Consider the following 26,658-nt stretch of genomic DNA (forward strand, 5'->3'; position numbering starts at 1 on the left):
GGTAGACAGGTGGGTGGGGAGGACATGAGCCTGCCAGCCCAGCCCTTCCCAAATGCTCAGGACCAGGACAAGGCCATAGGTGTGTGGAGGCCAGGAGCAAGGGCCTTCCCCTCCTTCCTGCCACCTGAGCAAGACTCCACCAGGCATACCTTCCAGCTCCTCTCCCCTGAGCCGGGGCCCAGCCCACGGGGGACCCCCAGCATTTCCCCTGTGAGCCGCTCCTTAGTTCAGGTGTGTCTCCCTCCTGGACCAGGGCTGAGCATGAGCAGTGCCTTCCTGGGACAGGGGCTGTGGCACGCTTTCTGATGGGGAGGGAGGGATGGCTTGGCCTGCTGGCTGTGGCTGGGTATGGGAGGAGAGGTGGGGGCATTCAGACCCCGTTCCTCTGTCCACACACACGCTATCCCGAAGGAGGCTAAGGCTGCCCACCAGCCCGCAGAACAGATTCTCACCTGCCGTCCTCTCTGCCTGCGCCCTGCAGCCCTGGGCAGGGCCCTAGGGGCAGGAAAACAGTGGTGGGCAGAGCTCACCAGGTCCCAGCCCCGGCGGGCACTGCCCCTGCACCTCTTCTGTAGGTACTTATCCTCTCCCCGTCTCAGACCTGCCCCCTTTGGTGACATGCACACAGGCACAGCAGGACTGGGGCTGGTTTGGTTCATTTCAAATCCTCTTTATTTCAGAATGAGCATGCTTATATGTACAGGAGAGAGAACTAGGGAGCCAGCACACACAGCACAGAGAGGAGAACACTCGCTCCAATCTCACCACGGCCAGGAAGGGCCTCTGTCTCATCCACCCTGGGGCCTCCTCCTCCTCCTCTACAGGGAGCCCTGTCCTGGGCTGCCTGGGCTCTAGAGGGCACGAGGGAGTGAGGGGGGCCGGGGAATTGGCCTCTTCTCAGGACCCTGATCTATGGGCAGCTTGTTCCAGGATGGCACTAGGCCAGGCTGCCTCTCCCAGGAGCTGAGGTTGGTAGGAAATGGACCAGTGACACATTCTGTTTCCCTTAGTTCTGGGGTGTTCTGCCAGCAAACCCCATCACATTCTCTCTGATCTACAGGAAGGTCCTGTACAGGGGAGCAGAGGCTTGGGCTATCTGGGGGCCCGTGAGGTTTGCACTGAAGGGTGGGGGTAGAGTGGATGCAGTGCTGCGTGGGGCTGGGCCTCGGCCATCAGCTCTAGGGTGGGCAGAGAGCACAACTGCTGCAGGTGACTAGCGAAGGTGCCCCCCAGCACAGCTATACATTCTCAAGCATCACCGTGTGGCTCACATGCCAGATCTGTGTAGGGGGAAGGAGGGAGGGGGTCCAGCCTGAGAGGGGTGAGGGGGCTCCAGACAGCTTTTTAGCTTTTAACATTAAGGATTTGGGCCGAAAGGCCATGGTGCCAGTTGCGCAATTTGGCAAAACGTGGGCTGTTACGTTCCGTTTCAAACCTTTCCCTGTGGCACAGAGAGAGAAACAGAGAGACAGAGACAGAAAGAGAGAAAGGAAGAAAGAAAGGGGTTAGGGGGTGTGTCCGCCATCACCCTGTCTGAGAGCTGGGGCAGAGGGCATGGGAGGGAGGAAGGGATTCAGCTTGGAGAGGCTTTGCCACCCAGGGGGTACTTTCCAGGGGGTCAGGCAGAGTCGCAAGGACCAGGATGGAGGGACTGATGTTCCCGACTTGAGTGAGCCATGGAGAAGGGGCCTGGCTAAAGAGCCTGAGGGCAGGCTGGGCAAATGGGGAGGGTCTCTGGGTTCTCCCTGGCCCACGTGGTTAGGGCTGGGCAGGGCTGCTTTGGCTGTCTCTCAGGACTGAACCCCATAGGCAGGTGAGCCTTGCATGGTCTCTGTCCCCTAGCTGGGCATCAAGAAGGAAGAACGCCTGTCCCCGTGATGAGGCTTGGTGAGCAGACCTGCCATCTCCCTGTGCTGCCCGTCTCTCCCAACCCTTTTCTGTCCCCAGAGAGAAGCCTTCAAACACCACTGACTGCCCCGCCCACCTAGGCCTGAGCATAGCCAGGCACACACGTGCAAACTCATACTCACAAGGCCGCTGGCACACATACTGAGGGCCAGGACTTCCCACCAGCAGGGCCTCTGGGGCTCAGCCCACAGCCTGCTCAGCTGAGGGCATAGGACAAAGCAAGTAAGGAACGGCCAGAAATGTAGAAATGGAGGAGAGAGTGTGCCCGGGAAAGTCCAGGGCCGCAGATGCCAGAATCCTAGATCCTCCAGGCCAGAGGGGCCTCTAACATCCTCCAGAACAGAGGTGCAAATTGGTGGCCCAGGGGCCACATGTAGCCACAAACGCAGTGTGTTTAACCTGGACAGTGTTGAAAACTCATTTTAAAAATTAATTGCGGGCTTCCCTGGTGGCGCAGTGGTTGAGAGTCTGCCTGCCGGTCCGGGGGACACGGGTTCGAGCCCTGGTCTGGGAAGATCCCACATGCCGTGGAGCAACTAGGCCCGTGAGCCAGAATTACTGAGCCTGAACGTCTGGAGCCTGTGCTCCGCAACAAGAGAGGCCACGATAGTGAGAGGCCCGCGCACCGCGATGAAGAGTGGCCCCCACTTGCCGCAACTAGAGAAAGCCCTTGCACAGAAACGAAGACCCAACACAGCCATAAATAAATAAATAAATAAATAAAAATTAAAAAAAAATTAATTGCTATATCCAGATGATGGAATACTACTCGGCACTAAAAAGACATGAATGAACCATTGGTACACTCCAAAACTTGGATGAACCCCCAGAGAATTAGGCGGACTGAAAAAGCCCATCCCATAAAGTCCCAGGCTGTATGATTCCATTTGCATAACATCCTTGAAATGACAAAATTATAGAAACAGAGAACGGATAACAGGTTAGTGGTTGCTGTGGGTTAAGGACAGGGCGTGCGCAGTAGGGAGGTGGGTGTGGTATGAAAGGGCAACATGGGGGAATCCCGGGGTGATGGAAGTATTCTGCATTCGACTGTATCAGTGTCAGCACCCTGGTAGGGATATATTGTACTATCGTTTTGCAAGACGCTACCATTGGGGGTAAAGGCTACATAGGATCTCTCTGTATTATTTCTTATAGCTACATGCCAATCTGCAATTGTCTCAAGATGAACAGTTTAACAAATGAATTGCCAGCATATAAAAATCAGGAAGATCGGCTTTAGGTCTTTAAAAGTCAGAGGATGGGGCAATGCTGGTCTTACATTTCTGTATGGTAACAATCCTGTGTCCCCACATGTACACCTGGCCACCTTCCCACATCTGTATTACCTGACAGACTCTCCCCTACACCTTAAGTCCTGCATATGGGTCTCTGTGTAAGATTCTGTTTGACAAGAGGGGCTCCCTGCTAACATATTTGAAAACCACTGGTCCAAACTTTCCTAATGCCAAGAAGAAGCCAAGGCCCAAACACATCACATGAATAGCCTAAAGCCACACGGAAACTCAGAGGCAGAACCACGATCTAAGGGCCAGGCATCCCCTGCTACTGCCTCTCCTAGGGTGGGGAGAAGGGGCAATGACGGCAGAAGCCCAGGCCCTGCGGCGGAGCCCACGTACCCCTGCAGACAGCACCACAGGCGGCAACAATGGACCAGCCCATAGAGACCACCCAGGACACAGACACAGCCAGTTTGCCCAGCCAGGCCCAAGCCTTTGTCATCAGTGCTCAGTGACAGGGTCAGGAACAGTCCTGGAGAATCGGCGAGGGTAGTGAGTCTGCTCTGCTTGGAGCTGTTGGGAAATTCACAGCTAGCCAAAGAGAGGAGCAAGAAGAGGGAGGAAGAGAAGAGACGGGAAGAGATTGGAGAGTGGGTGAAAGAGAAAGGGAGGGAGGTCCCAGGACACAAACGAGGGCTGCTCAGGTGACACCCAGGGGTGTCCTGGTCTCTCCAGTTGTGAATTTTGAACTTGCTAGGCTGGCAGAACACCAAAGACTAAAAATCCACGAAACTCTCACTACCAGCCCTGAGCTGCGCCAGCACCAGGAGAGTCTGCCTGTGAGCCGGGACAGAGCTGAGAGTGCACAGGGAAGAAGGAGGACACTGACATGCCCAGGGGGGCTGCAGGGGGAGGAGGGGGAAACCAGTGAGTCCTGGTGCTCTGTTGGAAGTGGGGGTGGGGTGGAGAGGAAACAGAACCTTGGACGGTTGCACGTTGGAGAAGGGACTTCGGAGGGTTTTTACATTGTTTGCGGATGCCCTGTTGTACAACGCAACCCTCACCTTCAACTCCTCTGGGAACTGGTCACTAAAATCAACATTTTCCTTAATGCTTGGGGACCAGGAAGAGATGCGGAGTTCTTTACTGAGGTGAGCATTACGTAAACACAGAGACTGAACGTGTAGAGAGCGGCACCACAAGGTGGGGGCCAGGAGATGCCTGAGTTACACACCGGGGCCCTCCAGGATGGTTATGCCCAAGCAGTGGGATCCAGATGCCTTGCAGATTCAAGCCCTGCCTAGGATGAAGCTAGGCTTGCCTGTATTCCCACCCTTGTCAGGGCTGCCCAACGTGGACCCAACCTTCTAAGCCATCTGGGCCCTGAACGCCTTCCGGAAGCTAGACAGAAGCCGTGGTGACCTCTCTGAGATTAGAGGCTCAGCTTTGGATGGGGCTCTGCTACTTCAGATGAAGGCTGGGAGCCACCTGTACCCATGTTGAACCTGGCAGTAGGCTGGTGTTTAAGCCTACCTGGACAGTTTGCTAAGGTGCTGGGTCTTTCCTGGGAGGTGAGCCAAGTCTGCAGCTGATGCCTGGGCTGTTCAGGGCCTCCCCTGCCTCCCTTGTAAAGATAGAGTCGCTGGAGATTAGGCCAGCAGGTGGGCACTAGAGCCTCGGAGGGAAGCTACTTGCCACCAGATACAGAGACAGCGTCACAGTGCCAGCAGCCAGGGCCTGAGAGGAGAGGAGGGCAGGGCAGGGCAGGGCTCTGAGCTGCTCTGGGACTCTGCGGGGCAGGCCTCGGAGGTGGAGCAGTGACAGGTGAGGGGCAAGTTTGCAGGGTCCTCTAACATGCAGATTACTACCGCCCTCGAGGCCACCAGTGTCCTTCCTGGTACAGAACACCTGGCATCCCTGCCAGCTTTCCCAGCACACAGCAACAGGAAGGAAGAAGCGCCCCAGCAGACGTACAAGCCTGTATAGGCTGCCACAGTGCCCAGGTTGCTGGGCCCTGCGTTTGGCAAACTCAGGCCGTGCCGGAGTGAGCCACCTGGAAGCGGGGTGCAGTGAAGCCTCTCTGGGGAGGTGCAGCCTTCATGAGAGACCCTCAGATTCCCCACTGCGAGTCAGGCTAAACTGGGAGGGGGAAGGGCAGGGGCCATGTCTGCCCTCAGCCAACAAGATGGATCTGGGGGTGCAGATTCCAACTTGGGACGGGGGACGGATACCAGTGGGGCTCCCCAGGGAGCAAGATCCCTAACCAGCCTGGACCCAGGGTGGGGGTAAGTGTGTTCCCTTCTGCTCAGATGGCCACTCGGATGAGTCTGTGACCCCACACGTGACCAGTGGCCAGTCGCTACTTCGGGCATTAATCACAAACAGAACTGAACCACTGTACCCATTGGAACCCCCACCTCTCACCTCTGGGCCACAGGCTGCTTGGGATTCAGGGAAATAAAAACACCTACCTTCCTCCTGTGGCCATGGACAGAATGGGCATTTTAGGGGAGGCCATGAAGACAACCTTCCAGAAATTAAAGTCAGAAAAAAGGAGAAGGGCAGCAGGCTTAGGCCCCTCCAGTCCTGGGCAGAAGGCTTGCTGGTTGCCTCAGAGCCTACACTGCAGGGCCAGAGACCCCAGAGGGAGAGGCTGACAGTGGCACAGGGCCTTGGCGGGGGAGATGCTTTCTCAGGATGGGGGCCTGAACAGAGGGAGGGAGCAGGCTAGAGTTTCTTCTTGGCCCCCCCTTTCCAGCTTTCCCTCCAACCAAACCCTGCAGGGGCTGGGGGAGAGACTCCAAGACCTGCAGCAGCGTTCTCAAGACCCCCTGCCTTCTGCTGGGATCTGAATGGAGCTAGTGGGCAGTTAGGCCCCAGGGGGAAAGGGCCTACAGGACCAGGCCGAACAAGCCCCAAGAGATGCTTCTGAAAGGAGGGAAGGGGAAGGCCAAAGCCAAGGCCTGCAGACCACCCTTGATACTGCCTTTTGTGTTCTCACTCAATAACTTCACAGAGCCTGCAAATATTCCAGGGAAAATATGAAAGACAACGGTTCCCTGTAATCTACCTCCACCAGTACCCTTCCACCTTCTAAACAGTGTCTGGTTACTGAGATGCGAACTTAGAGTGACTGGCGGGAGAAACATAAAGTAACCAGAAGGACTGAGATGGGGTGACGGCGGCTGGAAAAGAAGTGCAGGCCCCTGCTGGCTTCCTGATGGAAGGGACCTGCAGATTTTTAAGCGGTTTGCTATGGGGTATGTGCTGTAAAGCCCCTCCATCAAATCTTCAGTAAAGACCACATTGCCCACTGGAGCATCTCTGTGAGTGGCTCCGAAGAGGAGGTGAGACAAACACAGAAATGGCGCAGGAGCAGAGGAGCACAGGATGGGGAGAGCTGACAGCTTAGTCACGCTTCAAATAGCTCCATACTACCCTTTGCACTAAATCACCATCTCATTTCAGGCTTTTTACAGACACACTGCAGGCACCGACAGGTTAAGAACCACCACTGGAACCGCATGCCACTGTTAGCAGGCCAGGGAGGACCACACTTCAGGATTGGATGCCCCAGCCAAAGAGTGGGAGCAACTTCAGTTGGCAGAAATAGAGGTTCAAAAAGAAAATCCACATCAACTCAAGCTGATCCCAGAGTCCCACTCTCCACACAGTCCTGTGGCCACTACACACTGGTTAGCAAGAACAGAAAGCTTGGCCCAGGGTGGAAAGGCACCTCTGGGCCCCAGCCCCTCACACGGAGGCCACCACAGGATGTGCTGGCCCAAGGCAGACTCTCCCAGGAAGGACATGCAGATGACATATTTGCTTCCAGAAGTGTAAGCACAATCACACTGGGCCTCATGCCTCCCCATGGAAGGCCCTAGTGGGTTCCAATGGGTTCCAAGGCAGTGTGCCCCCCTCATGCACAGGGCCATGAGCACCTGACAGGCCAAAGGTGTCAGGCCAGTGGCTGGGGCCTTAGGCCTGCCACCATCGGGGAGACCATACTCAGAGACACCTAGCCCTGCACAAGCCACTCCTCATACCCAGGGCTTTGCTTCCTTGCAGCAGCTGTGGTGCTTTGAGCAATTTGTGGAACTGATACCTCAACATGGGTCTGGACAGGTGAGTCCAAGGGTCCGTCGCCCCCACCCAGCACGGCCCTCCACGTGCCTGCTTCCCAGTGCCTACCCTTCAGACTCACAGGGGACAGGCCCTGAGATGAGTGGGCAGGCCAGGCAGCCGGCCCGGTGCCTCACAGGGAGAGATGCCCTCATTCTCAACAGCCCAGCAAAGGCCAAAGCAGCCCTGCCCGCTGCCCAGGGACAGAGCCGGGAGAGCCCAGAGTCCTCGTTCGTGCAGCCCGGGCCCAGGGGATAGAGACTCAGCTCTAGGCACCCACCTCACTGACCCGGGATGCACGCCCCAAGCCAGCATCTGCCGGAGCCCTTCAGGGGTTGGGAATTTCCAAATGCATTAACTTGAGACGTTCCTTCCATGAGTCGTTTGACCTAGGGGCTGCCCTGGGAGGGATGGGATTAGAACGGGCAAGGCCACAGAGCCTGAGTCCAGGCACTTACCTTGACCTTCGCAAAGCTTCTTCATCAGGGTCTTGCACTGTGGGTAGAAGTTGCAGGTCAGGAGGAATCACAAGGAACATCAGGAAGAAAAGCTACTAGAGCTCGGTGGGCAGGGAGTCCCCACCCATGATGGGACAGTTATTGCTCCCTACCTGTGACCTCTGGAAAGAAAAGGCTGTGTGCTGGGCACAGGGCAGGGGGAGAAAGGGGGCATGAGAGGAAGAGGCGGAGGTGGGAGGGAGTAGCCAGAGGCGTGGCCTGCAAAGTCCTCTCATCCCAATCCGGGAAAGCACCACAGCCAGTCTGCTGCCCACCGGTGGAGTCCGGGAGCAGAGCAGCAGGCTGATGTCACTGTGCCTGCCCCAGGGGACCAGAAGGGGCGCAGCAGGCTGCTAACTATCTATCGAGGCCAGCTCATCTTCAAGGGTTGGGGGTTCGACTCCCTGGCTTCCGTGGGATTGTGGAGTAGGGCCCAGGACCCTCACTGGCCCTTCATCGTTGCCCCTTCCTGCCACCCCACAGCCCTCCCTTACTATATTCTGTCCCCGTCATCTGGGCCAGGATGCGGAAGGAGCGAGACTGCAGGCTGGAGGAGCGGCGGGCCCAGTCGTCAGCCTCGTCTTCTGGCTTGTTCTGGTTCTTAATCACAGCCTGATACACGGGAGAGGTGCTGTCTACGGTGAGGTCTTTGACAGGAAGGCTCCTGCAATGCAGAGAGAGGCCATGGGCAAGGGCAGGTCTGGAACCCTGCCCCCGACCTCTGTGCCTCCCCCTGGCGCACCCCCCATGCATGTGGGTAACCCCTACTTGTCTGGATCCACCATGCCCTTCTGAGAGCCTGCAACAAGGGCTTGACCTGGGTCCTCAGTGCTCAGGGTGGTCACAGCGAGACAGTGAATTCCGCTCACGGAGGGTCAGGAGGCTCAGACCCTCCTGCCAGTACCCACCCCCCCACCCCCAGGCTAACTCCTGACACAGGCCTGAAGACACCACCCCCCGCCCCCCAAGGAGCTGTATCTCCTTTAAGGAAAGAAGAGGCAGAAGAGGTCTTCTGGAAGTAATTTCAACCTCCCTGAGCAGGTCCTGACTTTGGGGCTGGGTGAGGACAGGCCATTTGGGGGACTCAAAGGCTTCCTCACGGTCAGTCCCTTGGCCTCCTCAAAGCTTGGGATCCAAACAGGGAGCCACCAATGTCGTGACTGCCCTGGGGGAGGACTGTGGGCTCCCACTCTGCAAAGACAGGGAAGCTCGGCGAGGAGGTGGTTGGAGGAACAAGGCAATCAGGCCCCTAAAGCCTGGCATCACCCATGGATAGCACAGTTTTCTCGCCCGAGGGAACTGGGCGTAGAGCTGCAGGGAGGGTCACTAGTCCTCTGCCCCAGGGCAGCACAGCTTTTTGAGGGGGACCTGGTGACCTTCCCTTAGACTCCTAAGGTCTGGCACATGGTAGCTGCTCAAAACGTAGTTGAATGAACAAATCCTAGATCAGAATCAGAAGGGACCCCAGAGCCCCTTGAGTCCAGGGTCTCTCAGCCCAGATCAGACTGCAGGGCAAGATACATTAAAAGCTTTATGGATGACCACTCATTCCAACCAGAGAGGGCTGGGTAATCTAGGCTGCCCAGCCCGCCCTCTCAGGAGTCAGGGTGGGCTCAGGAGAAGCTCACAGCAATAAGAGCCTGTCTCCCCAGCCTGTGGACCGGTGGCCCAGCCATCTCCTCTTACACATGCCAAAACAGGTCCAGAGAGGCTAGCCGACTAGCTCCAGGTTACGTCATGTAGGGGACCCACTGAGTTAGAACCCAGGCTCCCCAGCTCCCAGCTCAGTGTCCTTTCCATCAGACCCTCTGCAGTGACCGGGCTCAGGAAGGCCACTTCTGCCCACTGGGGACTTGCACACCCCAGATGCTCCACATCTGGAGACATGGCCCAGCGCAGACGCTCCCCCTGTCCAGCTTCGCCCCGCCTGCTGCTATGACTGCCTCTACCTGCCCTTGCTCCCCTGAGGGCTGGCTAGCTGGAGAGGGGACCTCCCCAGTGCTCCTGTCTTCTACCCTCTCTGCAAGAAGCTGGATGGAAGAACTGGCCTAGTCTCCCAGGATTGGTCCCCTAAGTCAGCTCAGGGTGGGCTATGAGAGCAGAGGTGGAGAAACGTGATGGAAGGTGACTGACCAAGGTTGGGTGGAGCCACCCCTACTTTTCTGAAGGCTTTGCCCTGGCCTGGAAAGCTACAGGTCTGTCAGCCTGTGGTTGAGATCAGATAGGGAAGACCAGGGAGTGGAGGAGAAGCTGGGATCCCGCTGGAGAGGTCATTTCTGGCATAGGGAGGAGTCTCAAGGGGTCCTGAAACAGATGGAAGGCACTGGCTGCCATTTCCCTGGAACATGCCCTTAAGGTGCTCCCTGTTCCTTCCACAGCTCCAAGGGCTCAAGAAAGTGAACCCCAGGAGTGAGTCCCTTGGGAGTCACACTGTCGGCTTCCCTTCCCACAATGCTGTGCAAAGACCAGGGACTTGCGGTGCTGCCGCGACAGACACTGGGAACTAGACGAAGGAACTGCTGTGCCTTTTGAGAATCTGGGGCTCAGGAAGAATATATACAGAGAGGGGATAGAACAGGCCCTCCAGTTCTGGGACCCTGGGTCCGAGGCCACTCTCTGGAGCCACTCCAGCATGAACTTCTTGCCAACAAAAACACTCCATGGTCCCCGCAACATCAAGGTCACCGGTGGGCATTCACTCCACTGTACACTGCCCCCAAGTCTGACTCATCTTTCGCCTCTTATGGGTGGTCCTGGCAGGTGCTGGCTCCTCCAGATCCATCTTCCGTGAGGGTTCTGGGGAATGGCCTCCAACAGACCCCCTTATCATCCTCTCCCCGAATAATGGCCCCATGTGGATTCTGACATTAAGATCTACGCTGTCCTAGTGTAGACAAGAAAGGCTGGGGGAAGCCCCCGCAAAGCACAGCAAGGAGAACACGGGATACACCCCCAGCCAGTATGGTGTCATTACTCTGATTTCTATGTCCACAGTGACATAGAAATGTCATTATTTGGGGAAAACCAAATGACATTATTTGGGGAAAACCCCAAAACCCAAATGACATTATTTGGGGAAAACCCCAAAAGAAAGGCACTTGCCTGTAGAGGCCGCGGGGCATGTCATTTACCTGTGAGGTGGGTGTGAGGAAGAACGTGGACAGAACCACCGTCCTCAGGCACATCCCACCAAACCCACACACCATCCCGCAACCAGACAGACGGACGACGGAACAGATACTGTGGGGTCTACTTACGCCAGCGGTGATGCCCTGCCAAGCAGAGGAAAACCCAGCAGTGAGTGCATGTCCATCATGGGAGGGCGGGGGAGGCGCATACACAAGGGAGCAGGGTTAGGATCAGAAATGAGTTATGGGGGAGTGGGGTGGATAAAAGAGGAAGAGAGAGAGAAACAAAAAGAAAACTGTCAGTGAGGAAGGAATCATGGAAATTAACAGCAGAAACGGAACACCTCATGGCAGACAAGGGCAGCTTTTACCCACTGGCACCACGGCAGCATCAACCCAGCAGGGCTGAGTTAGAAGAAAAAGGAAGAATGTTGCTTCCCAGGCACGCAAGGGAGGGGAAAAGGATGGGAGGGAAGGTGATAGGAAGGAGAAGCCTAGATTAGATCAACAGTGCATCATGTTAAAAAAATATATCATGGGCGACCTAGAGGTAAAACCAAATGACTTGTAGTCTTTTCCCAAGGTACAGAAAACATAAAGTTAGTGAACAGCAGTTCTTCCATTATCTTCCATTGTGCTTCCCTTTGGCCAATGTTACCACTTTTAAGAGCACACCAAGGACACACGTGGCAAACAAATGTTAACAGGAAATCCCCGTTAACTCTTTGGCTTAATCGGGCAGCCTTGTCTTCCTGGGTACACATAAGCAACAGTTGTGTTTTTAAACTTTCATGGTCATATTTTCTGCTTTGAACGATGGGATTAAGTAAGTCAACCCTGCCCAGAGAATTCCGCAAAGAACTGCAGACCTGAGCCTGGAGGGTTTGACTCACGGCTCCAGGGCAAGCAACCATCCACCCCCTGGTGGCCCGAAGGAAGTACTGCGCGCCTGAGAGGGCCAGGCTCCGTTTGACCAGGAGCGCCAGGAAGTCCACACCACGTTCCATCCTTTGGCCTTTGGAGCCTGCACTTTATAACCTGCACACTCGTCATGGTCACGAGGGTTGGGCTCTACAAAGGCCAAACGCTATAGGAGTTCTCCGGGACTTTTTAACGCCTCTATCCCTCTTACAATATCTGTTTTTCCTAGTTTCGGAAAAAAGGACAACCATCATTTTAAGGTTTCTTGCCTTGAGTTGCTGGAGATCCTGACTCAGGGATAAGACGTTACCACAGAGATAATCAGTTCTGAAAGTCAATACTAACAGTATTTCCAAGTAGAATACAGTAAGAGACTGTGTGTGTGTGTGTGTGTGTGTGTGTGTGTGTGTGTGTGTGTGTGAAAGGAAGGGACACACAGACAGAAACAGAAAAAGAGACAGAGAGATAGAGACAGAAAGAGAGACATACACAGAAAGAAAGAGATACAGAGAAGAAACAGAGACTAAGAGAAACAGAGACAGAAAGAAATTCTGAAAGAGGGAGAGAGGTCCACATTAATGTTTGTACTATTACCAGTTTCATCCACAAATGATTTTCAGCCAACTCTTTCCCTACTCAGCCCTCAAGTTCTTCAACCATTGCCAACAAGCAAAGTCAGGAACCAAGGATGTCCTAAGTCCCACTGCCCTGAGGCTGGGCTTCCCTGGGGCAAACAGGAGGAGGCGAGTGCTGGGTGACCCCTGGCTCTGTGGCGGGGCTGACTGCCAACAGCACTGTGGATGGCTGGTCCGGAGGCCCCTTCCCAAACAAGAAACCCACTCATGAATCTGAATTGCCCTCATCATTGGAAGAACACAGCAACTTCCCCCCAAAGAATGGCTTAGTTGTGAGAAGCTGAGGTATCCAGAATGTGACCCTGGTTAACAGGATTCCAGAAGCCTCTTTCTAAACCAGCCCCCTCATGGAGCCTGGGAAAATGCAGAGGCTGTGAAAAGCACATGCTGCATTTCTCCACCCTTCTCCTAAAGCTGACCATGAGATTGATTCTGAAGAGAAAACATCACGTTCTGGGAGGCCCGGGCGAAGGCTGGCTCTCCTCCAAGGGCTGTACCCTGGGAGGATCAAGATGATGGAGGACAGCTGGTCCCGATGCCCAAAGTCTCCGATGGCGCCCAGCGGCCCGGTGCCCTCCTCGGTGATGACGCGGCGGAGGCGGCGAGCGCCAGTGGAGGAGGGGAGGCGCTTACCCACTGAAGTCACTGCCCTGGGCCTGGGCCTGCCCGGCGATGGCGTCCATGATGGCGTCCTGGGAGTACATGCTGATGGGCGTGTTGTACTGCGCGTGGATGATGGTGGCCTTGCCGCCCAGCCCCTTCACCTCGATGGGCTTGTGGGTCGACAGGGCCGAGTCCTTCAGGGCGCTGGGGTTGAAGCGTTCCTGGTAGTCGGCGCTGGGGGAGGGGAGCATGGGGGCAGGGGAGCGAGGGAGGGAGGTGGAAGGAGAGAAGGGGCAACAGGTGGTGTTACACGGCTCAAGGTGAGGGCTGGTGGTGCAGGGTGTGGAGAGAGACCTCCCTAAGCCTGATCCCAGGAAGGCTACCCGAGTCCCCCCAACCGACGTGGGCGGGCTGGGTCTGGTCGGAAAATCCTCTCACCCTCCCCAGAGCCATTTGCGGAAGGTTCTTCTTGCCCGTCTCCGCTTTCCCAGATCCCTGGAGGGCCCGGCTCAGCCTGAGCTACCGCCCAGGGTCAGCAGGGGGCGCCAGGCATTGAGAGCTCTCTCACCACACCCGCAGGGAAGCAGAAACGGAAGGGGTTGCGGAGTGGCGGTTGGGATTAGGAGACAGGAGCTGGGCCACGCGTGAGAGGCAGCGGCAGCCCAAGCGGAGTCCAGAACGCCCAAAGGCAAAAAGCAGCCCCACTGGGCACCCACAGGGATTCTGAGCTTGGTTCCTCCACGAAGGGACTCATCTTGGGTGGCCCGGGGCTCTGCTCCTCCAGACTCTTCAGTGCATGTGCTTCTTCCTCGGAGCAGGGCTTAGCTGCTCAGGCCCCGCCCAAGTCCAACTTGCTGGGTGGCCCACCAGCTTCTACCCATGGAGGCTTTTCCCTTCAACAGTTAAGCGTGCTCCCCAGGCAAAGACAAGGTCAGGTACAGCCCTTCTGAGTGGTCCGGCCAGGCTAGAAATGTCTTCAGGCTCGCCCAGAACCGGCGTCAGCACGCACTCCACCCACCGCCCACCGGAGCCAGCCTTCGGTCTAAGCAGCTGCAGCAGCTAATTGGGAACACAATGGTCTGGGGCATCTGCTGGAGCCCCAGCGCCCCTCCCCACTGCCTCCACTCCATACTCGCAGCTTCACACACATGCAGGCTCACTCAGGGACACAAATGCACCCCCATTCACGCATGCACATACATGTACACATGCTGCTGACACAGACGCACGCTGCCCAGCCCCCCAGACACGCAGTCGCATGCTGGGATATGCAGGCAAGCACACACACGTGCTTTCCTTTGATACTAACTTGGCTGGAGAGTTGGCTACCACCTGGGGGGGGGGGGAGGAGAGAAAAAGCAAAGAAAACAGGGCTATCAGAGTGAGGGTCCTGCCAGGGGGGTTGAGCGTAGGGACCCAGGGATGGTCCTCAGACTGGCCACTGTGGAGGCAGAGGCAGCCCAGGCTGGCACTGGGTGAGGAGAGTGCAGAGTGAGGAGGGGGAAGAGCTCAGCATCCCGATCACAGCCTCTCAGTTTGGGTCAGAGATGTCAGCTGCAGTGTACGTCCACAGTACCTGCAGCTTTGCCAGGGAGAAAGGTTTTTTTGTCCATCTTCATAGGTGCTCATTTACCATGTACATGAATCTCCTACATACACCTTGGCTGTAGACCCCGGCGAGGAAGCTGGAGATGGAGATCGGACTAGTGATGGCTGCTACAGGAACGACCAAGGCCCCAGGTGCCTCCTGGCCGGACAGTAGCTCTGGACTTACCCTTGTTTAATCGGGGACGGCTCCAGGAGTTCTGTTCCCTGAGCAGGAGTTGCAGTGGTGCTGGGGTTTGTGTGCAGTGGGGTTTCTCACAGCCCCGGGAACATGCTCTCTTTCCCAGAGGAGGGTCAGGCAGCCCTGGACACTCCTCCCGGGGCACAGTAGTAAGGGGTCTGTGCAGTTCCCAGTAACTGCCCTTAAAGGCCCTGTGGATGGGCAGTGAGGCAGGATGGAGGAATGAGGAGGCTTGGGAGAAGTGCAGGTCCTTTATTGCAGGAAAACCCCCAGACAAGGCAGCCCAGCTTGGACACTACAAGAGGGACCCCACCCTCACTCTTATCTGAGAGCCAGCCTCCTGGAGTATCATCTCCTTGAGGGAGGCATTGCCTGCATTATGTTTCTTTAAATGCAAATTCCTTGCAGTGACAGACCCTTGTCAGAAACGTGAGGGGAGAAGAGTGCAGAAAGTGGTGTCCCTTTCCCCACACCCTGCCACTTTCCCATATCTGACCACTCTGGGCTCTGGCTGGGAGAGCCTGGGCCTCAGCTGGCCTGGCCCTGGTCACCCCTTGGCCAGGACCCTGGGGATCCAGACCAAAGCCAGGGAGACCCCCACCCCCACCCCCGCCAGTCCCAGGCGGCCCAACCCTGTCTCAGGGCTGATAAAATTCCCTCTGTCCTCCCAGGCTCAAAATAGCTGCAAGTGGAGCTATGTTAAGAAAGGGCCATCACAGATCTCCAATTCCTTCTCCATTTTTGGCCAGTGCTGACAACTGCAGGATCAGCTCTTGCCCTGACCAGCCCAGTGCCCCCTGTAGAGGGCAGTGCTGGCCTCAGGGGCTGCCTATGCCCTTCCCTGCCTAGGTAGCCAGCTCCTGCTTTGGCATTGATTCCTGCCCCCTGCTTAGCTTCTGCCTGAGGACCTGGAAGCTGAGATGCCTGCAACAGACATAGCTCAGAGAGGGGCAGCCAGGTCTTGGGGAGAATGAGCCAAAGATGTAAAAACGCCCGGGTGCCCTCGCACCAACTGGCCTGAGGGACACTGCCCTTCAGTACCAGCCCCAGAGAGGACAAGGAGCAGGGGGCTGCAGGCCCGGCTGTTCTTTCACCCCCTCTGTTCCTCTCCACTCCTCCCAAGGGCGTACAAGCTGCCAAGGGATCACCTTGAAGCTACCCAGAGAGAGAGAGTGTGGGAAGGAGCTTCCTTTTGGAGCCAGACAGGACAGAGTTCAAATCCTGACCCTGCCTCTTCCTAGAGCTGTGACTCTGGATAAGTTACCCACCTGTCTTAGCCTCAGTCTCCTCATTCATAACACCAAGAGGGTGGTGCCCTCCACAGACTGAACAGAATCCTGAGTGTAAAGCCCTCAGCATGGGTTAAGTGTGTGATGAACAGACATAGGGAGTATCATTTGCCAACCCTGTCTCCTGTGAGGTGGTGGCCTCAGCCCTCGGCTAGCCCAGGTCAGAGGCTCTGCCCTTCCTGCTGGGACCACAGCATCAGCCTTCACTTTGAATGAAGCACGCACCATATTCCCTCCCTAGCCCATCTTCCCTTTGAAGCAACTGTTGGACCCTGCTGCTCTGAGTGTCAAGTAATAATCTAACACTTGTCAGGTTCTGAGAAGCCCTTGTGCCAATGGGAGGGCTTGTCGGGAGTTGGGAGAAACGGGTGGGACAGGCAGGTAGGTCCCTGGCTGGGAGAAGTCAGACTGACCTGAGTGCCAGTCCTATCTGCCACTCATTAACTGTGTGACCTTGGGCAAATTACTTGCTCTCTCTGGGTTTCTATTTCCCAGCTATAAAATGAGGGAATGATGCTCCCGCTCTGAAGTTGCTGAGAGAGTTGTGTTAGATAAAGCATATGGACTGTTAACCAGCCCCAGCCTCGACTGAGGCCTCCGTGAGGGAAGACCTTACCATCACTGCAGGTGGGCCCCGTGGAAGTCCAGGTCCACCAGAGCGTGACCTCCCTGCTGGGGGCCAGGCCCAAAGAGAATCAGGAAGAGCTATCAGCCCATCCAAGGCAGGAGAAAGAGTCCACTTCTACTCTGTCTTTCCCTGAGCTTTCTGGCAGAAGCCCCTTGCTGGAAAAAGCCTGGGGGTAGAAAGCTTTGCCACCTTGGTCCAGGGAAGCCAGGGTCCAAGTGCTCAGACCGTAGAGCGCCCAGCTTTACTCAGGATCCCAGAAAGAGCTATGGGATCTGGGGGAGCTGGGGATCCCCAGGGGAGCAGTGAACGGGCGGAGCACAGATACCATGTGCGGCTAGGTCAAAGGAAGGGTGTGGGCTTGGATCACACTGACCTGGATTGCAGTGCTGACTCATCTGTGTACGTGTCGTGTGACTCCAGGCAGTGATGGCAGGTAGCACGCAGTGAGTGTGCCAGAACAGAGCTCAGCACTATGCACGTGTTATCTCCTTCAATCCTCCCCGTAATCCTGAGATATGGACAGTCTCATGGAAGAGCCCTGAATCCCTAGCCACTGGGCCATATGCCTTGACTCAGCCTGCTTTGCCTCCAGCCCAGAGACGATTATACCAATTGCATGGGGCTATGGAAGAAGTTACAATGAGATAACAAACCTTCAGGACTTGGAAGCTAATATGTGCTCTGCTGGGAGGCTCCCTCCCCTCAGCCCCTCCACAATGCCCACCCTGGCTCTGCCTCTAGGTTCTTTTAACTCCTGTGCTCCAAGAGTACCATTAGCTAGACCTCGGGGAGCAGGGGGTGGCCTGCTGTTCTCCTGCAGGGCCCTTTTCTCCTCAGGGTCCTGCTCCCTTGCTTCCCCACCCTAGCCAGGGTCAGTCTTGCCAACCCACTCCACTCACCCTATTGCCCCATCTCTCTGTACCCAGCTCAAGTGCTCCCTCCTCCAGGCAGCCTTCCCAGACCACTGCCAGACCTAGAGAACTTGCTCTCCCACCTCTCAGGACTCCCAAAGGGGTGGGGACCAGCCTGTCCCTTTGCCCCAGAGTTCCTGGAGGTATTAGGCTTTGTCCTGTCTTGGTGGGTGAACTGATGTGAAAGTTTTGGGAGTCAGAGTCTCTTGTATTCAGGCCCAGCTTGGCCACTTAGTAGCTGGACAGCTGGACCTTGACTTAACCTTCTCTGAGCCTCAGTTTCCCTCTCTGCAAAATCTGACACATCGCCCCAGCTTGTGTAAAGCAATGATGGGCCCGGCTCATGGCAAATGTCAATAGGATGATTGATTTCACTGCTCTCAGCCTGCACTGCCTCATGGGCTTGGGGCTGGCCAGAATGAGGCCAGTTCCTCGCTCTGACTATCTGACCAGGCCTCTACGAGCACTGAGGACCCAGATGGCCCCTGACCACCAGTGGAGAGCTGTGAGCCCGTTACCTACCCTCCTAGGAGTCCAGCACCTGAGGCCTTCCCTCGGAGGCTCATCTGATACATCTGAGCCATCTCCCTCAGGGTCTCTGCCGAGTACAGGCCAACGGGGTTGTTATACTGCCTTGGCTGGCTCGAACCCCGTGGGGCTTTCAGGCTTAGAGAGTCGAGGGCCCCCTCCAGGCTGACCTTGGCCCCCGGGCTGCCCCATGGAGGGCCAGCGCCAGAGGCCTCCGTGTGTGAGGAGAAGACGGAGGTCTGGGAGAAGGAGGAGCTAAAGGTCTGCCCGAGCTCCAGGGTGCCTGGGGTGCCCAGGATGGCCCTCGCCTCGGGGTTGGGACTGGGTGCTGCCAGGCTGCTGTCCGTGTCCAGAGCAGGGTCCTGGCCCAGGGCAGCACCATGCAGGGGAGAGAGAAGAGAGCAGTTAGAGGCCATGCCCATCCCAGCGCTTCTGCGTGAACCTGAAACAGAGGGGTTAGTGCGAGCGCCTAGCAGCCCACCACCCTGGAGCCTGCAGCCCACTGCACGGAGGTCAGGGTTGGGGGATAGAAAGGACACCTGGAAGAGAAGGGTTTTGTCAAAAAGAGCGGGGTGAGGCTCCTGGCCCTGAAGCTGTCATCCACCTGGACAAAATGCAAAGCCACACACAGAAAGCTAGGCCAAGCCAGCCTGACTGCAGGGCTGGAGGAAAGGGGGTGTGGTCTCAGGGAATTGTGGGGAGACCCCTCCATCCTACATCTGTTCCCCCTTCCCCTGAATGGGGGCACCTGGTGAGCACAGCCCTGCCTCCTGCTCTGCTGACCCCACTCTGCAATGCCCCACACGGCCAGTGAGAGGGGGCCTTCTGGGCTAGTGGTGAACAGGCAGAGTAGAGGTGCAGAGGGGAAACTGAGGAAGGAGGGGGGCTGACATTTGCTTCCTTCAGTCTGCCTCTGCAGCTTCTCCCCAACAGCCCTCTGCCCACTTCCCCAATCTGTCACCCACCCCAGACCCCCGTCATCTTCTTCTTGTCCCCTCTCCCCACCCTGCCCATCACCCACTCTACCCCACTGGACAGACAGGGTCAGTATGAGGTCCTGCAAGGAGGGGTGGAGAGTGGCGGGAGTGTGTAGTCCTGTAGGAGCGGTGGGGTAGGCCTCCCATGCTCTGGGTCCCTCAGGGTTGAGCTGCTTAGAGGGAGCTGGGAAGGGGCCTGGGACCTGCTGGCTGCACCAGCACTTCTGAGTGTGGTATAGGAGCGTGCAACTGGGAGGAGAAAGGGACACGGGAGGGAGACAGCCTGTGACACAGGAGAAACCCTGAGGGCCAGCAGGCCCCCCATGCCTGGGAGCTCCTCCTGGGGTGACCAGCTCAAACTGGGGCCTCGGATTTCATGCCACGGTCATCCACCCTCCCCAGTGCCCTCAGGAGGATGAGGGTCAGAGCCTTCTGGACACTTGTCCCTACTTGGCTGGGAGAATGGTCCCTTTCCTGAAAACACCGCTGCCTAAGTGGATTTCCTGTCAGCCCGCCCATGAGGCCCAGGGTGCTGGCTAAGCACCCAGGCGGGCACCCCTACATGCAGCATTTTATGGGGCTTGAACGCTTCTCCCCGGGGGGTCTGCGCCACCTCCCCGGCATCAGCCGAGGCAGGGGCAGGGCTGGGGCCGGGCTGATCCCCCCACCTTGCCAGAGTCAGGCCAGCCGAGGGTCCGTCAGGCAGACCAGTGGCTGCACTCCGGGAGCCACGGCCCAGAGTGGAGCCTGCCACCCACAGTCAGCACCTACCTTTTGGTGGGGGATCACAGGCGGAGGGGAGTGGATTGGGGGCGCTGCCGTGGAGATGAGAATGGGGCGCTTCGACCTGGAAAAACCAGAAATGAAGACAGTTGCCATTGGGTCCAGGAGTTCCTGCCTGAGAAGGACTGGAGAGGGGAGAACATCTGGAACCCAGGGAGCCAGGGCAGAGGCCTGACCAGCATGGAGAAGTCACGGCTCTGGGGTACTTTGCAGCCACGGGCCTCTGCTAGGTCTCAGGGAGGCTGCCTGTGCACAGAGGAAGCAGGCAAGACCCTGGCTTCCAGGCCCGGCTGCCCACATACCAGCAGCACCGTTATCCACCCTCTCTGAGCCTCATCTGTAAAGTGAGACACAGACATGACAGGTGCTTGATGACTTGGGCCCGTCCTTCTGGTCCAGAGGCTGTCCTCACTTCCCTGTGCGGTCCGGTAGCACGAGGCTGGGCCCATGCTGGACAGCTCCTCTCCCAGGCCCTTGGTGCCCACACCCAACCTCTGCCCCCTGCTCTGGAGAGCTCCCACCTACTTCTGCAGCGTGAGACTCAGGTTGTAGCTGGCAGACTTGATCTTGTTCTGGGCCTCCAGGTGGGTCATGGTATCTGTGTTGATGCCGTCAATGGCCACCACAAGGTCACCTGGGCTGAGCTGGGACTGGGCGGCCTTGCTGCCCGGTGTGATCTGAGAGGGTAGCAGATGGGGGGGTGAACATAAGAAGGGTGACCTGAGGATGGGCCCGTCCTCAGGGAAGAATCACCAGGGATCATCCAGTAGAGGCTTGCCATTTTGTCTTTCATTCACTATGACCACCAAGCCTGCTTCCTTTTCCTGGCACAGAGCTACCACATTTCCTGGTGCTTTGTATATGAGTGCAGCCATGAGACTAGCTCTGAAATCAAAGCACACCACTTCCAGGCCTGCCCCTAGCAACCATCTTGCCATCCTGCACGCTCTCTGCTTGTCAGCTGACTGGATGCAGAGGACCCAGAGGAGGACAGCCAAGCCACTAACTGGAAGGGACCTGGATCATGGAGTCACTGTCTGGAGGAGAGATGACTAAGGAGCACTGAACTGGATGTTGCATGAATGAGAAATAAACTTCCACTGTGCTAAGAGAACTGGGGGTTGTTTGTTACACCAATTAGCCTACTATAACATCTGCACCTTGAAAACCCATGGCACACTTTCCAGGCTCCAGAAGAATTCAGCAGCTGCTAAGACTCAGCACCACCACAGAGATGCTTCCAGGCCAACAGGCAGGCCAAATGTACCCTCACAAAAGCATCCTAGTGTAAGTGTGTCTTACTCTACTGTGGCAGGTGTGCAGAGAGGGCTGGCAGAGCTGTCAAGCCTGCTTGTGGGAGCAAGGTCAGCTGGGATATGGAGCTCAGTGCTCTGTGGTTGGCTTCATATTTTCCAAAGGGGAGGTGCAGATGTGGAGGCCAGTTCCCAAATCTTGCACTCTAGTGACATTACAGAATGTTAGAGTCTGGGGGCCCTACCCCCAGTGTGATCACACAGAATACCATGAATATGCCACCCCACGAACCCCCCATGCAATGTCAGGAAGACCACACTCCCAGAGACATTACCTGGGATGCTGAGATAGCTCAGATTCCACTCCCAATGACATCATGCACAATGCCAAATTCTGCATGTCCAGCCCCCAGTAGTAGCACCCTGAATGCCATGGTGGCCTCCTATGCAGCGACATACCATGAAATGCAAAATTCTGGAAGGCCTAGTGACATCACCTAAAATAGCTTGTGGGCCGGCCCCTAGTGACATTACATGGAGTGTGATGAAGCTTCACCCCTAAAGGTGTCTCATGGGATGTCGTGGAGACTTTGGCTGCACCCCCTCCTGACATCACATAGAATGATTTTATAACCTGACCCCCATGACATAATGTGGAAGCACGCTGTGACATCACATGGGGTGCCGGGCAGGGCTTGCCTCCAGTGACATCATAGGAAAGAGGAGCCCCTGGGAGTCACCCCCCACTGAGCTGTGCCTAGAGGGTGTCCCTTGGCTTTTCCTCCCCAACATGCCCACCAGCCAGCCCTCCTGGCTTCTCTGGGCACATCCCAGTCACCTTCCTGGCTGTACCCCAAGGACAAGGCTGGCTCCTAATGCTGGCAGAAGCCATTTTCTGGCCAAGGCTTGGGGACCATCCTAGAAGGAGCCCAAAGACGTCCTGGGGACAGTCCCATGCCCTGGGTGCCAGGCCTCGGTGGGCCTCTGGCCAGATTCTGGGCTCTCAGACATGGATGGAAACTTCCTGCCGGGCCCCTCGGAGGGAACTCCCATCCTAACCAGAGCCCTGCAGCCACCAGCCTCCAGCCCATTCCCAGACAGGCTCTACAGGGCGGGCCAGGAGCCACGTGTGTTAACCCAGTGATTAGAGCAAGACCAGGAGAACTCTTGCCAATTGCCGCTGACCCGCCATTTCAGACCCAGGGACTGTGGTACCTTCTTAAACACTGGCCACCTTGTGCCCTGAGCAGCCTCCCCACCGCCCCTGGAATCTGCTGGGATGAGGCCAGGACAATAGAGAAACAAATGCCTTGATTGTCAGGAAGCCACACTGTCCGGTTTGCCAAGTCCCGCCTACTCTCCAGGCTCCCATAGGGGCATCTTGGAAGCGCTCGGGCCATCTGAAAACACACGTCGCCTTTATCCCCAAATCAATGGCCGTACAGAGCCTCTACTAGTGACAGGAGTGTGTTGTTTCCTTTGATTTAAGCGGTTAAGCAAAGGATAAAAAACGACAACAAAGAAAAGCAAAACACTTTCTAGGCTGAGAGGGGACTCCTGAGGGCAAACTGAGTTGCCCAGCCAGGCCTGTCCTGCAAGAAAATCACCTTTCCCTACACCTTCTAGCTTCATGTTCAGGCCTCTGCTCTTCCGGGTATTTTATTATAGACACCTTCAAACACAGTAAGGCAGAACTAATTCTACGGGGAGCACCTGAATACCCACCACCGAGGTTCTACTGTAGCATTTCACTCAACTTGCTGGTCAAGTGTCCATCCCTCTCTCCATCCATCAATCCATATTATGTGTGAAGCATTTCAGAGAAAGTAGCAGACGCCAGTATGCTCCCATTCAGGGTGAATTGCGCAATGCCTCTGCTGTTTTAGTGGACTGCCCACAGGGTTCCCCCACAGCAGGACACCCCCATGCCAGGGCTTCCCGACCCAGGGCTCCCCCAGATGCTTCTAAGCAACCACAGAGAAGGGGGCCATCAGCCTGCAGCAGGGAGCTCCCAGGCAGGGCAGCCACAGACCCCAGACAGAGGGGAGGGCCTCATGCCTGCAGAGGTGATGCCTGCCAGGCAGGACCAGAGCTGTGTCCAGGAGATCATGGATTAAGTGTGAACAAGGACACCAGAATGACATCCAAAAGAGGCTGGGGCCAGCTCAGCTAGGGCAAACCACGGGGCCATCTGGAATGCCCTCCCTTCCGAGCTGTCTTGAGGACTTATTTCTCCCTCAGGCATGGGTTAGCTAACATCATACCTTCCCACAGGGCTCCCACCTTCCCCTTGCCTGGCCCTGGCTGGCTCCCCCGCATCCTCCGGTATAGACTGAGATGATCCTTTTCCCAGGGAAGAGCCCAGGCTCCCCCAGGCTTGGTCAACAGCCAAACCCCCTGAGGAATTTGCCACCAAGCTGGCTCCAGCCTGCCCCTGGCGCCTCTCCTTGCACCTGTGTGTGCTCATCAGGGCTCAGCTGGCCCGACCTTTGGCTGCCCTGAGCAGGGTTCAAGACCCCTCGGGCTGGTGGGGTGGAGGATGCTATAATCCTCTTGTAGGGAGGCGCTCTGCTAGTTCTGCCCAGGTCTCCCTAGAGAAGGAGGCAGGGACTCTAAGGAAGTTGCCCCTCAGCTCTGCCCAAGGGCCGTCAGACCCCTCCTCGCTCTGCAGGAGCAGCCTGCCTGGCAGAAGGGTGCGGCCACCCTTGAACACTTGCCCAGAGCCCAGGGCTTGTGAAGAGTACAGTCTAGGTGTGAGGTACCCATGTACCTCTTGTCTGACTCCCTAGCCCCCTCCCTCTGCTTTCCTTGTCCCAGAAAAGACCCAAAGCTCCTAAATCCTTGGAGGATTTTTTTTTCTTTAAGTCTTTCTAGCCCCTTTGGAGCATTTGAAAAACTCTTTGTAATGATTGTTTCATTCCACTTTTCACCTTCTCTAGTCACCAGCCACCTCTCAACAGGGAACCCAGCCATGAGCAGAGCTCCAGGACCGAGGTCCTGTCTCAGAAGCCCCTAAGGCAGGCTCTAGGTGTTTGGGGGCCAAGATCGCCACCTAGCCCACCCTCCTTGCTGGGCCATGGTTTAGGGCACCCCAGAGGGGGCACAGGGATAGCTGGTGCCAGGGGGCAGCTGTGGCCCCCGTGACCTTCGGGTGCCTGGGGGGAAGCAGTAGAGCAAAGACCATGGACTGTAGTCTGAGCCAGACCTGAGGTTGCAGTGCCAGCCTCCATGACCTCTGTGTAAAGACAGCAATGATGCCTTTCTCCCGGGATTTTGGTGAGGATTTCATCATTAAATAGGGCATTATACAAAGACAGTGCAGAGCTGAGACAATTTCAGGGAAGCTCCCAACCGAGGAGGTGCAAGTGCTGTCCCTGACCCCTTCCCCTGGGAGGTGCCAGGGGTTGGAGTCTGGGAGGCTGCAGCCCCCACCTCCAGAGGAAACAAGATCTGGAGCTGGCAGAGGGTGGTGTGTGAAGGGCCAGCCCTGACTGATCAGTCCTGAGCCAGCCTCCTGTCCCTAGAGGGGCCTGAGCATCAGCTGGAGGGGAGAGAAGTTCTGTCCAGGGTCCCAGGGAAGCAAGGCACCGGCTGGGGCTCAGGCACACCCATGCCCTTGGCTCCTATTCCCACAGCTCCCTGGCAGCAGAGGGGGCCACTGGGCTCCGCAGAAGGTCCCGGCCATCACTCCTAGTGCTTAAAGCCAGACAGGCCCCTGACTTCCTTTCCCTCTAGACCTGCCAGTGTAGGTGCGGCAAGGGATGGGAGGCAAGGGCAGGCTGTGGGTGCTGTGGACTGTGCAGCTTCCAGCATCTCCTCCTGACCTTCCCAGGCTGACATCCCAGGGGATTTCCAGGGAGCCCTAAGTGCACTTTACATTGTGTGATTAAATTACTGTCATGCCATGCTCTGTTCCCTTCCCATCTGGCCTCCCCTGGGGCCTTGCTCCATCCCTCGCCCTCTCACTGGAAGCTTCTGTCTTCCCATGGCCCCTCTCTCCAACCCCACCCTGGCTGATAAAAAAGCCAGAGTCTTATCTATGCTCAAAAAGCCTCTCCTTACACAGAGGACTTTTAGGGCAGTGAAAATACTCTCTGTGACACTATAATGTTGGATACATGTCATAATACATTGGTTCAAAACCATAGAACGTACACACCAAGCGTTAACACTAATGTAAACTATGGGCTCTGGGTAATAATGATGTGCCAGTGTAGTTTCATCAGTTATAACAAATGTACACTCTGGAGGGGGACGTTGGTAATGCGGGAGGCTGTGCATGCATGGGGGCAGGGGGGTTATGAGAAATCCCTTTATCTTCCTCTCAACATTGCTGTGAACCTAAAACTGCTCTAAAAAAGTTGTCTTAAAAAAAAAAAGCCTTAGCTGCTCCAACCGGCTCCTGCCATGTTTCTCTCCTTTTCTTCACCACCAGGCATTTCCAAGAAGTGACCAGCACATCTGGCCTCTACAGTCTCCCATCCCTCTCACATCAGCCATCTGACTTTGGCCCCCACCACTCCACACATACCAATGACTTCCCTGTGCCAAAGCCAGGGGTCACTGGCCCCCTCCCTAGCTGACCACACCCTTCCCTGGCCTTCTGAGTCTCTTTCTTCTCCTCTTGTCCCCCAGTTCTAGGTCCTGGATGTCAAAGTCTGCTTCATGCCACTTAGAATGGTTCCTGGGAAGAGGTGGATCCTGGCTTCAAAGGGGTGGAGAAGCTGTGTTTGGGAATGGAAGGGCCCTGGGAGGGGGCCTTTCAATCATGGCTAGCCCCTGGACAAGAGGGAGATTCAGGGAACTGGGGAGATATCTCCCAGGCAGGACAGCTGCCCCAGCAAGCCCAGCAGACATCACCCAGGAAGCCCTGCCCTCCTCGCACTTGCTGCCGTCTCACAACGCCTTCAGCCCGAGGAGCCCCCGGGGACTGCCAGTGAAGTTGCCCTTGTCCTATGTCCCAGCCCAGGACCTCAGAAGACCCGCTCCCCAGGACCCAGCCAGCCTCATGCCCACTCACTTCAGGGACCTCCCGGGGTCAGGAACAGCTCTGTGCACCAGGGAGAAGAAGCATGCTGGGAGAGGGCCTGGCCTGGGAACCTCTAAGGATGTATTCCCCAGCGGTGGGCCACTGACTGGTTATCTTCCCCATTCGTTCATTTGGGAGCCAGCCCTGCAGCAGCCCTCCAGAGGCTTGCCTGACCTTCAGCATGGCTATAAACAACACTTGCTGTCAGCACTGCTAGGCGCTGCCCAAGAAACAGTACCATGGCCTCAAAATTCCAGGAATCGCCGGTGCAGGTGCCCCAGAATAATCTCAGCCTGTCCCCCTTCCCCTCCCAGGGACCCTCTGTCCTCTGCGTCGCCACCATAGCCAGGAGAGTCTGACAAATACTGGAACCGAGAACGGCAAAGGGGCAGAGGTGAGCCTGCTGGGCCTGTGGG

The 26,658-nt window shown here is 56.6% G+C and overlaps 1 protein-coding gene across 3 annotated transcripts in view; it reads right to left on the reverse strand.

The window, feature by feature from the left end:
• The window catches only part of LDB3 (LIM domain binding 3), a 59,821-nt gene that overhangs the window by 29,378 nt on the left and 3,785 nt on the right, over positions 1-26,658 (reverse strand). For 2 of the 3 annotated variants that reach the window (XM_082424232.1, XM_082424231.1), the window contains exons 3-8: positions 20,486-20,637; positions 19,949-20,024; positions 14,368-14,390; positions 13,089-13,292; positions 8,266-8,435; positions 7,733-7,769 (exon numbers count right to left, since the gene is read on the reverse strand). In XM_082424232.1, the coding sequence (XP_082280358.1) occupies positions 7,733-7,769; positions 8,266-8,435; positions 13,089-13,292; positions 14,368-14,390; positions 19,949-20,024; positions 20,486-20,637 (662 nt within the window). Of the gene's footprint in view, positions 1-649; positions 1,442-7,732; positions 7,770-8,265; positions 8,436-13,088; positions 13,293-14,367; positions 14,391-19,948; positions 20,025-20,485; positions 20,638-26,658 lie in introns of those variants that run through there. The other variant, XM_082424233.1, reaches the window with a different exon arrangement.

This window comes from Balaenoptera physalus (genome assembly GCF_965194825.1).
Source record: "Balaenoptera physalus genome assembly, chromosome: 14".
NCBI classification, from domain to species: Eukaryota; Metazoa; Chordata; class Mammalia; order Artiodactyla; family Balaenopteridae; genus Balaenoptera; species Balaenoptera physalus.